The following is a 12,247-nucleotide window of genomic DNA, read 5'->3' on the forward strand; positions in this document are numbered from 1 at the left end:
GGAGCCTTCTTCGGAATCTGTGTCTCCCTCTCTCTTTGCCCCTCCCAGGCTTGCACTGTGTGTGCCTCTCTCTCAAAACTTAATAAACATTAAAAAACAAACAAAAATAAAGAGTCACACACACCTCGGACTCAGCCAGCCAGGCTTCCCAGATATCAAGTTTCTACTACCTTCCTTCACACTTAAACCCTCAATAGATGTCGAGGCTAAGTCTAAATTGCATACCGTATCTGTTTAAAAATTGCCCCTGCTCTACCTACACGTAAGGCTTGTTTTCCAGGAACCTCCACTCTCCACTCCACTAACCTTCTGTTCCTCTCTGTCACACGAACGAACGAACGAGGTGCTTATTAGTTATCTACAGTCAAACCTTACCTCTTAACTCCAAATGCTCCTCTTCCGCCTCACCTTTGCCCATGGAAACCTTCCCTTTCCATCCATACTCTTCCAACACAGTCAATACAGCTCGATTTAGTATTTAATTGTTTCGGACGCTTTCCAGCCCATGTGTGTCAGCTCACCCAGCACACCCACACTGAGAATTAAAGCACGCACCCAGTCTCCAACTTAAGTAGCGCTCGCCCCCCCCCCCAAAAGCAACAGAGAAGGCACCCTAACGCAGCAGCCAAGATGGCCTGGTGAATTTTAATTTGGATTTTTTTGAAGTTAAAATCGGTATCGCGACCCCCCAAATATTTTTGAGTTGCCTGCTGTGTACATGTATTGTGGTCCACCTGGAAAACCAAAGCAACTTAACGCAAGCATTCAAGGCAATGCCTTAAAATGAATACAAGGGAGGATAAGGAAAATTACTTTTAAAACCGCAGAATCTAACAATCTCTCCAAAGTGTCTAAAACCCCAAAGCCTCGAGAACAGTATGTTGGACCCAAAAACGAACGGACTCGGAACAATGATGAAATTACTCAAACTGCTCGGAGCAGAGCTCCTCCGCGGCTGGAGGTGGCCTAACTAAACTCTCAGGAAAGTCCCGCCTTCCCTCTTCTTGGGGCGCGGAGTTCCTCTCGACTCCACCCCTTCCAAGAATGCTGCCCCGTGATTGGCCCGACGCGTCCTGAAGTTGCCCAATCGCGGACGAGCAGCTGCATTAGCCTCCTTAGCTCACGGGAGGAACATGGCGGATCGCCTCACACAGCTGCAGGACGCGGTGAACTCGGTGAGCAATTTGGGTCTATTAGTCTCTGTCTTCTCCTTTCCTAAGGTGAAGCAAGAGAGCAAAAGGGGCCTGAAAAACAACCCCGCAAGTGGGGAGCGAACTGAGGCAGGGCTTCCGCAAAAAGCGCCGGTGGCGACGGCGTGAAGCGGCGCGGCGTTCTGGGAGGTTTGAGGGCGGCTGCCGGCGTTGCGGAGGGCTGAGGGAGGCAGCAAGCAGCCTCTTTCGCCTGAAAAGTAGAGCATCTCTCTACCAGGACACTTAGGCGTCACGGCCCTGTCCTGTTCTCTGGGAGCAGTTTTCTTTTATTGTCAGCACTGCTTACGAGATCACTTGTCTTTCGGGGGAAAGGGGACAAGCCGCAGAAGCTTCTTTTTCTCTTACCAGTTTTGAGCCGCGGAGGAAAACCAGTGCTCTTGATTTATGGGTCTTTTTCGTTAAATGTCAGCCAAGAGTATTCCTTCGCGAGGACTTTTCAGATTGAAGGAGGAGTGATGGTGACGTGAGAAGTTTTGTTTTATCTTAGTTGCTTCCTATGGACAAAGAGTCATTCCATCTCTTGGCGACTCCCTAGCGTAAATTAGTTTGAGGAAAACTGACATCTTTATGAAAGTGAATCTTCTAGTCCTTGGATAGGTTCCGATTTATTTAAGTTATCTTTGATGTGTCTCAAAAAGCCTACTTCCTGTTAAGGGCCAAATCATCCCCTTTACTTTGATCCTTCTGATTATTTTTCCTATTGTGCCTAACTGGCAAGTACTGAATATGCAAACTACAGGATTCGTATACTCATTGCCGTTAAGAGTTAAACAATTTCTCATCGGTAGTTATATTTCTCATTGTCATTCTATTTATAATTTGATGTCCCAGGTAAACTGTCTGTGTAGAGATGATATGTTGACTGGAAAATCAAAGTGTCTGGTCCTTTGCCAGTTTTGTCCACACTGGAAGCTAAGAACTTGGGATTATTCTTACTCCATCAATCTTTGTACACGTCAGGGGTGTGAATCTGCTTGTGAGAAACCGGTCTCCTAGTGCGTAAAATGAGACCTTTTAGGACTGAGAGGGCCAGCCCCTAAATGTTGATGAATTCACCAGGATAAATTCTACTTTACGGCGACTTGTCTGGGCTGCCGGCCAGCGTCCCTCTGGGAGATACTACTTTGAAGCTTCTGAAAACCCAATTGCAACGATGCTGCTGGGTAGAAATGTTATTTTAGGAGAAATGTTGCATATTCATGCATGTCTTATAACTGGAAAGATGATAGGGCAAAGTGAATATGGCCTTAACTCCAGGGTAGGCATGCTGATAATTGGATTTTGGAGAGAAACCTCTAGGTTAACTAGTGTGAACGCCTACTATGTATGCAAGCACTCTCATGTTTACAAAGAAAGACTCCTTAAGGAGTTTACAGCCTAATTAGAAAGATGTCAGATTCTCAAGAGACATTTAGATAATGCAAAAGTAGCATGTGATTAGGTATTTATAATGAATCAACTGTCTTAAGCTGAAAGTTGGAAGAGTGATATGAGCTAAATAGCTAAGAGATTAGCATTGATCTGAATAATAATTATTATTAAAATAACATGTTTTACACTCTGAGAACTCTATGAGGGCAGAAACTACGTCTCTTGTTTACTGTATCGCTACAATGTTTATATACAGCGGTTGTCATAGAGTGGATTTTCGACAAATATTTGTTGAATCAGTGGATCTTGAGAGCTTTTGACGGACAGCAGAGATAGCCACTGTGTTGAATAATTTTGTGTATGTGCATCTTCTCTATTCTGCAAAACAGTGTTGTAATGTGAGAATGTCCCTAATTTAAAAATGGAAAATAAACCCTATTCAGGTTGCTAGAACCAGAATTAGAATCCACATTTGTACAGTTTCTGAGCCCTTACTATGGCTCCATTACAAGTAGCAAAACGTGAGAAAAACAGTATAGTCCGGAGTGAATTTATCACTAGTTAGGCATATATGAAAGAGTAGTAGAAAATGAATAAGTAGAGATGACTTCGATTATTGAAAGCTTTGAAACAGCCTGAATTGTTGGAGATGAATCTTAAAGGCCATGCTGGGATGAGCTCAAAATTTTTAAGCAGGGTAAAATAACATAGTGAAGCAGAAAACAATGAGACTGTTGTAACAGCACTGATGTGAGATTGACTGAACTAAGGCAGCAGCAATGATAGAAGGAAAAGGGAAATAGTAACAGAAAGACTTAAAGGTGAAGGGAACCTAAGAGTCTGAAATTAGACTGGCTAACTAGGAGATTCTTAATGCAAATTAGATATTAAACAAAGGAAACAGTTGATTTGGGGCTCTGGCCTTTTTTTTTTTTTTTTAATGCTTTCTTCTTCTTCTTTTTTTTTTTTTTTTTTTTTTGATTTTTATTTATTTTTGAGAGCGCACAAGCTGGGGAGGGGCAGAGAGAAAGGGGAACCAAAGATTAGAAGCAGGCTCTGTACTGACAGCAGTGAGCCCGATGCGGGGTTCGAACTCATGTACCCGGAGATCATGACCTGAGCTGAAGTCAGACACTCAACTGACTGAGCCACCCAGGCACCCCAAGTTTGGTCATTTAAATAATGATAGAGAAACTTAGTGGAAATGGCCATTCGCTGATTGGAAGTAAGGAATTGAGGTTCAGGTGGCACCTGTGTGGCTTAGTCTGTTGAGCTCAGGTGATAACCTCACGGTTGGGGAGTTAGAGCCCCGCAACAGCTCCCTGCTTGTCAGCACAGAAGCGGCTTTGGATCCTCTGTTCCCCCCTCTGTCTGCCCCTCCCCCACTTACGTGCTTTCTCAAATAAACATTAACAAAAAAAGGAATTGAGGTTCAAAAGGTCAGGACTATTGAGGGAAGTTGGTGGGGGAAGATAGGAGTCTTAAGTTTGGAGATAGTGAGGAATTGGTATTCTCGGTCCTGAAAAGTTGAGGAATACTTTTAGAACACTGGGAGTTTACAACTTGAGTCATGGAGGAAAACATTTCTGAATACTTAAGGGATAGTCTTTTTTTTTTTTTTTAATTGAGGTATAATTGACATACAACATTAGCTTCAGGTGTACAACATAATGGTATTTGTGTGTATTGTGAAATGATCACAATTAGTTTAGTTAACATGTCACCATATGTAGTTACAAAGTTAAATTTTTTTCTTGTGATGAGAATTTCTAAGATTAGCAACTTTCAAATATACAGTACAGTATTAACTGTAGTCACCATACTATACATCTTATTTTATAACTGGAAGTTCATACCTTTTGACCCCCTTCCCTTATTTTGCTCACCTTCACCCCCACCTCAGTCTGTCCTCTGTGTATGAGCTCAGTTTTTGCTTTGTTTAGATTCCATATATAACTAAGATCATGTAATATTTCTTTTTCTCTGACTTATTTCACTTAGCGTAGTGCCCTCAAGGTCAATTCATGTTGCAAATGGCACGATTTCCCTTTTTTTTTTTTTTTTTTTAAATTTTTTTTTTTCAACGTTTATTTATTTTTGGGACAGAGAGAGACAGAGCATGAATGGGGGAGGGGCAGAGAGAGAGGAAGACACAGAACCGGAAACAGGCTCCAGGCTCTGAGCCATCAGCCCAGAGCCCGACGCGGGGCTCGAACTCACGGACCGCGAGATCGTGACCTGGCTGAAGTCGGACGCTTAACCGACTGCGCCACCCAGGCGCCCCTCCCTTTTTTTTTTTAATGAACAAATAGTGTTCCTGTTTGTGTGTTTACCACAATTTCTTTATCCATTCATCCATCAATGACCTTAAGACTTCTTAAGGTGAAGTATTTTTCCTGCTATTTCTTTATACTTGTACCTGCTTTAGTCTCAAAAAAGGGATCATATACTTTACATGAGTCACACATTTTAAAATTTGTCCTACGGCCATACTTAGATATTTGCCAGTCAAACTTGCTGTTTCCCACCACTGCCCAAAAAAGTCCTTATTTATGCTTGTAACAAATATTGGCGTATATTTCTCTTATCATTCTACTACCTTGGGAAGAAAAGAAAGATTATTTTGTGTTTCTTTTTATCTGTTTCAACTACATTGACACCAAACCTAGTTTCTTTGTGTGATTAAAACATTTAATCATTGTAAATAACTGGCTAATTTTATCCAAAATTGTTCCTGTTTTATTCCCTTGTTTAGAGATCGTTATTATAGAAACTTATTTTTGTTGCTATTACCAGTCACAGTCTTTAAAACGGATAAGTCCTTTCTAACGCTGATACATTTTCTTTGGCTTCAAGCTTGCAGATCAGTTTTGTAATGCCATTGGAGTGTTGCAGCAGTGTGGCCCTCCTGCCTCTTTTAGTAATATTCAGACAGCAATTAACAAAGATCAGCCAGCTAATCCTACAGAAGGTAAATAGATTATAGATTTTCTTGGCTTCTCTTAGTTTGACCCTCATATATTGTGATCCTTTAAAATTAAACTTGAGAAATATAGCTTCATTATGGCTTTCTTAAAATCTGGTTGTTTGAGAATATTACTGCAAATTTTGTTATAAAAATCAATGAATTTGTTACAGTCAATTTATATTACATCTCATATTTCTGTTCATGTCAAATAACGGATGGTTACTCCTTTAGAAATGAATGTGTGCGATTTTACCTGAATTTCACTTGAGGGACCTTCATAAAGAAGGCATCCCATTTACAGATTCCTTCATTCAAGTGACTGGCATATTGTCCTAAAAAATGAAATGATTATGTTTAATTGCCAATTTGAGTTAATAGTAAAGCTAATTCTCAAATATGTAACAGGATTGGTGTGTTAAAATTTAATCATTTGAAGCCCAGTACAGAAAAAGTTTATGAAATTTCCTGGTTTTATTAGCCTTGAATTTAGTTTCTGTTTCTGAAAACTTGAGATTCCCTAATACTCTAAATTAGTAATATCTTTCTTTAGAATATGCCCAGCTTTTTGCGGCACTGATTGCACGAACAGCAAAAGACATTGATGTTTTGATAGATTCATTACCCAGTGAAGAATCTACAGCTGCATTACAGGTAAAAATCTCTTTTCCTTTCAGAAATTTGCTAGTAGAGAATTTCAATTAAAGGTGATAGTTTTTTTTTAAGATTTATTTATTTATTTTTTTAAAGTTTATTTATTGTTGAGACAGAGGGAAACAGAGCATGAACGGGGGAGGGGCAGAGAGAGAGGGAGACACAGAATCTGAAACAGGCTCCAGGCTCTGAGCCATCAGCCCAGAGCCTGATGCGGGGCTCGAACTCACGGACCGCGAGATCGTGACCTGAGCTGAAGTCGGACGCTTAACCGACTGAGCCACCCAGGCGCCCCTTAAGATTTATTTTTTAAAGTAATCTCTGTACCCAGTGTGGGGCTTGAACCCATGACCCTGAGATCAGGAGTCACATGCTGCTCTGACTGATCCAACCAAGTGCCCCAAAGGAGATTTAACATTTTTTGTTATAATATTCAAAGTTTCCTTAAGATTAATTTTTTTTAATTTTTACTTTTTTTTTTTTAATGTTTGTTTTCAAGAGAGGGAGAGAGAGAGAGAGAGCACGATCAGGGGAGGGGCAGAGAGAGGGAGGGAGACAAAGTGTCTGAAGCAAGCTGTGCTGTGTGCTGACACAGCAGAGAGCTGATGCAGGGCTCGAACCCACAAACCATGAGATCATGACCTGAGCCGAAGTTTGGATGCTCAACCAGCTGAGCCACCAGGTGCCCCGAGATTAAATTTTAAAATGGAAGTTTTGTTGATTGTGAAGTATTGCAGTCTGTTAAAGACCTTGCTGAATACATATAGTTGTCTAATTTTGAGTTATAAGGAAACTTCCTGTTTTCCTCTATTTGGCTCTTTTCCTAGCAGAGAATAAGAGGAGGGTGGCATTCTGGGTGTGGAGTAGCATAGTAGTGTCCCAAAGCAGTATGGAAGAGAGTCACATGTAGACATCTGGAGATTTGAAAATTTCATTCTTTTAAATGATTCATACAGGGAAAACTCTTAAAAGTTATCTGATTTTAGAATTTCTGCCACCAAAAAAATCTATCATAATGGTTGCAGAGTCATCCAGATTTAAATGTAAATACTTCTACAGTTTTGTTTTTTTGTTTTTTTTACCTTCTTAGCTTTCACTACAAGTTTTTCTCTCAAAAGATTTTAAATTTGTGTCTTACAAAGGCTGCTAGCTTGTATAAGCTGGAAGAAGAAAACCACGAAGCTGCTACATGTCTGGAGGATGTTGTTTATCGAGGGGACATGCTTCTGGAAAAGATACAAAGTGCACTTGCTGATATTGCGCAGTCACAGCTGAAGACAAGGAGTGGTACCCATAGCCAGTCTCTTCCAGACTCATAGTACCAGTATGTACCCTGTGTCTGAGAAAAGAACTATTTCAGTGCCATTAAGAATTCTGCATCAAATTTAGATGTAAGCCTTACCAACAGTTACAGAAACATTAAGCACTAGGACACGTTAACTTTTTAGCTGTTTTTTAATAGTCTTCTATTTTCACTCTTGATAAATAAGCCTCTAAAAATTGGAATTGAACCAGCTTTAAACCATCATTATACTATCATTTTTTTATTATCAGAATTAAATTATTGAGGCAGATATTGCATTAATGGTTATAATTAAACAGATGTACTTTAAAATTCTATTGTGACATTTCTATCTTTATTCTTATCAAATTTCTACAGTCTTTTTACAAATCAAAATATCCCTTAAGCCAGAGGAGAGGTGGTAAGTGCAGAGATATGGGACATTTCAATTTATTTTTATTATTATTTTTTTTATATATGAAGTTTATTGACAAATTGGTTTCCATACAACACCCAGTGCTCATCCCAAAAGGTGCCCTCCTCAATACCCATCACCCACCCGCCCCTCCCTCCCACCCCCCATCAACCCTCAGTTTGTTCTCAGTTTTTAACAGTCTCTTATGCTTTGGCTCTCTCCCACTCTAACGTCCTTTTTCTTTTTTTTTTTTTTTTTCTTCCCCTCCCCCATGGGTTCCTGTTAAGTTTCTCAGGATCCACATAAGAGTGAAACCATATGGTATCTGTCTTTCTCTGTATGGCTTATTTCACTTAGCATCACACTCTCCAGTTCCATCCACGTTGCTACAAAAGGCCATATTTCATTTTTTCTCATTGCCACGTAGTATTCCATTGTGTATATAAACCACAATTTCTTTATCCATTCATCAGTTGATGGACATTTAGGCTCTTTCCATAATTTGGCTATTGTTGAGAGTGCTGCTATGAACATTGGGGTACAAGTGCCCCTATGCATCAGTACTCCTGTATCCCTTGGGTAAATTCCTAGCAGTGCTATTGCTGGGTCATAGGGTAGGTCTATTTTTAATTTTCTGAGGAACCTCCACACTGCTTTCCAGAGCGGCTGCACCAATTTGCATTCCCACCAAGAGTGCCAGAGGGTTCCCGTTTCTCCACATCCTCTCCAGCATCTATAGTCTCCTGATTTGTTCATTTTGGCCACTCTGACTGGCGTGAGGTGATACCTGAGTGTGGTTTTGATTTGTATTTCCCTGATAAGGAGCGACGCTGAACATCTTTTCATGTGCCTGTTGGCCATCTGGATGTCTTCTTTAGAGAAGTGTCTATTCATGTTTTCTGCCCATTTCTTCACTGGGTTATTTGTTTTTCGGGTGTGGAGTTTGGTGAGCTCTTTATAGATTTTAGATACTAGCCCTTTGTCCGATAAGGGACATTTCAATTTAAACTGATGCCCTTCTGCCTCTTCGGAGATGACATTATATACATTTGGAGCTTGGGCCAGGAAAGTTTCTGAAGCCATGTTTCTTTTAAGAAGCATGTGGCTGGATGAGAGTTTAGATCCCTTTTATGGAAACATTCCTCATTTTCCGGAACCTCGTACCCATTCTAGTTCATCTCCACATGTGTTTCTACTAAGAAATTGTCTTCTCTGTAGAATTCCCATGCTATTATGACAACACTTTTCTTCATCCTGAACTATACTTTTTCATAGCTTTTGACCTGCTTTTTCCTTCCTAATTTGTGTGGTGAAGTATGTTCCCTGAGTCATCAGTTCCTTCTCTTCCTTTTTATGTATCTGAAGGTCCTGGTTCTGACTTGTTAACCTGTCAACCTTTATTCCTGTGTTCTAATCTGACAAGAACATAATTCTACTACATTACTTTATCATTTTATGCATTCCACCTTACTTTGTTATTGCTAACATTTGTGTCAGTATTACCAAGTATGATTATGCATCCAACTTTTGGTTCTCCTTGAACCTACTGATTATTTCTACTAGAAAGCTGGAGTTGAAATGTTTCCACATTGTAACTGGTTCTGTCTCCTGAGGCTACATTTTTCAGAATATCCTGAGCTCCATTTCCTACAATCTGTTACTATCCTGAGTTTAAGAAAGTGCAAGAACAGTAGTCTCAGATTCTGCTTGTCATTCCCATCATAATCAAGCTCTTCCACAGTTCTTGAAAAATACTGCTTAGAGGCACATTTTAACTCTAAAGTAAAATTTATAGAGTCATTAATTTTTAAAGTTAAATGTTCTCCATACTAATAAATATTTAAAATATTAGGTTTATTCTCTCTGGCATCACTTAAAATCATTTTACTTTTAGACACTAGCATGAGATAGAAGATAAGGAACTCACAAAGTAATATTCAAAGTACTGAACCCTATTCAATACAATTAACCCAGAGAGAGAAGTATGAAAAGTTCTAGCCGTAAGCTGATAGACTATTATTTATCCTTACCTGAGAGAAATTTTTTTTTTGAAATTACCTGTTTTTACCATTTAAGGTGTTATAGAAAAATGACAATGCACATACTGAACTATTTATAAAGAATGTATGGAATAATTCATAAAAACTGTGTATAGCAGCTTCTCTTGGCCATCATTTTGTGGACATGGCTGTTGGATAAGAAGTCCTCAAAGTTGAAATGGGGGTATGGGCAGTGATGATTTTGCTGCCCAGCACATGGCTTTGGGAGGACAAAAAACAATGGGTGTCTGTGTCTTTCATCTCCTGGTTCTTGCCTACCTTTCCCTTCTACCCAGATCTAAGTTGTTTTAAGGAGAAAAATTCTTAAAGATGGGGCCATGGTCTCTCTCTTCCAAAAGGACCATAGACCCAATATCCCTGTTGGAATTTTCCGGAGAACTAAAGGAAAGGAGGGACACAAACTTTCATGGCTTTGTTGGATATGGGTGCCCAAGTTACTGTCATACCTGGTCTACTGGGGAGAAGGGACACACAAGTTCAACCTTGGGTCTAGGCAAAGTAACCAGTGAGGAAGTTAAATATAACTTTAGGGCTAAATATAACTTTGAGGCTGTCCTGGTAACACTGTGGTCATGGCTTCTATGAATGTATTATTGGAGTAGACACCCTGTACACTTGTCATTCCCCACACCAATGCCAGAAAAGATACTCCCATTCAGGACATGGCTAAAGGTAGAGAGGTAGTTGTGTGACATGTAAAACAGTGCCCAACCCATCTCCCTGTCTTTTGCCTGTGGGTAACCTGGCTACCGACAATTTAATGAACGCTGTGCTCCTAGAAAACAGCAGTTTGGTTCCTCCTTCCTATTTTATTCCAGGCAATGGCTTATTGCAAAGAACCATCTTTTCCCATATGACTTTGTTCACCTGTGACGAAGCTAGACCCAGATCTCCAAATTCCCATTCTTTGTCTCATAAATGGTTAGTTGATCTCTTTGTTCCCAAAGACCAATCTGGACAAAATACCCTCTAATGACTTGATCAAACTTTAGGCTTCTCCCCGCATAAGCCCCTGAATTTTAATCCACCCTCAGCTTGAGCCTGCACTGGATGTGGAATAGTCTCTCCTGAGTGACACCTCGCACAAATTAACTGATCACTAAAAGACTTTCCCTGATCAACTGTCCCATTATGTCACCTGCTTATCTCCTTCACACTCAGATTTTTCATTCATTGTTTATATACTCCTTTCTATAAAAAGCTCTGTTCCACCTGATCTTTGAGACAATTGCAGATCTTATGGTCAGAGCATTCTCCTTATTTCCACAATCTTTTCCAATAAAGTCTTTCTGTACCTAAATCTGGATTTGTTTTTACTTAACACCACTCACCTGTGTAGGACAAAACCTCATCTACTCTCATAACAGAGCCCTGGAGACTAAGGCTGGGGCAAAGGGGACTGAGGCACTCATTCACTGTGAAGTAATAAGAAAGCTATCAGAACATCTATGTGTATAGTTAGGATAAAAAATATAAAGAAAATAATAAATATTAAAAACCCAACCCTGTGAGGTGTAAAAAACTCAGATGAAAGAGGAAATTATAACGGAGGTTAGGACATAATTCGGAACTTAATGAAAATATTACATATAGAAACTTGTGGGGAGCGGAGCAGGCACACAGGGGAGGTGACCTCATGGCAGGTAATGAATCATCATTAGTCAAGATGTTCTTTAGCACCTGAGCCTCCCTGCTTTAAAAAGGAACCACCCAGTGCTCACTTTGGCAGCACATATACTAACATTGGAATGATACAGAGAAGATCAGCACGGCCCCTGTGCAAGGATGATGCGTAAAAAGGAACCACCCAAAGAGAAAGACTTTTGAAACCCAAGGCTCAGGGGTCTGCACAGCAACCTTAATAGGAGCTGTGAATTCAGAGCTCTTCATAAACCTGACAAACCTATAATGGCTTTTGCACTGATAACCCTTTCGCTTTGGGCAACTTGGACTGGTTATCTACAGTGTGACTAGAGAATACAAAGAAACTCTAGGAAGCTATTGATAGGCACAGTTACACGAGGAGGAAAACATCTAAATGGGATTAATAGTGATGGATACCGAAGGAGCTTTGTTAAGGACTCTTAACATCTTTGAATGAGTGTATGCACAGCATCATGCTTCTCATTCTAGAAAATGTCAATGAGGAAAGAGGTTAGCAGTTGGAACCAGGCCGCTAGAGTACATTTCATCCCTTCAGAGCAGCAGCATCATTCTTTTTTCACAGCAAGAGCTTCTCAATTTTTTTCTTTTATTAAGTTCTTGTATAAAAGTGCCATGAGAATGGAA

The 12,247-nt window shown here is 40.0% G+C and overlaps 1 protein-coding gene and 1 non-coding gene across 2 annotated transcripts; both read left to right on the forward strand.

Annotated features, from left to right (window-relative positions):
- Positions 1-1,117: 1,117 nt before the first annotated feature.
- Positions 1,118-7,816, forward strand: MED21 (mediator complex subunit 21). Its single transcript, XM_047067205.1, has 4 exons — positions 1,118-1,175; positions 5,439-5,553; positions 6,101-6,201; positions 7,344-7,816. Exons 1-4 carry the CDS (start codon positions 1,134-1,136, stop codon positions 7,518-7,520), a joined length of 435 nt encoding a protein of 144 aa, XP_046923161.1. The 5' UTR covers positions 1,118-1,133; the 3' UTR covers positions 7,521-7,816.
- Positions 7,817-11,671: 3,855 nt separating this feature from the next.
- On the forward strand, positions 11,672-11,783 carry LOC124502752 (U6 spliceosomal RNA). Its single transcript, XR_006960013.1, has one exon. It is a non-coding gene; the product is annotated as a U6 spliceosomal RNA (small nuclear RNA).
- The last annotated feature ends 464 nt before the right edge of the window (positions 11,784-12,247 follow it).

This window comes from Lynx rufus, unplaced genomic scaffold, assembly GCF_022079265.1.
Source record: "Lynx rufus isolate CCGP_SWC_20201006 ecotype Redwood Valley unplaced genomic scaffold, mLynRuf1.p SCAF_7, whole genome shotgun sequence".
NCBI lineage: Eukaryota > Metazoa > Chordata > Mammalia > Carnivora > Felidae > Lynx > Lynx rufus.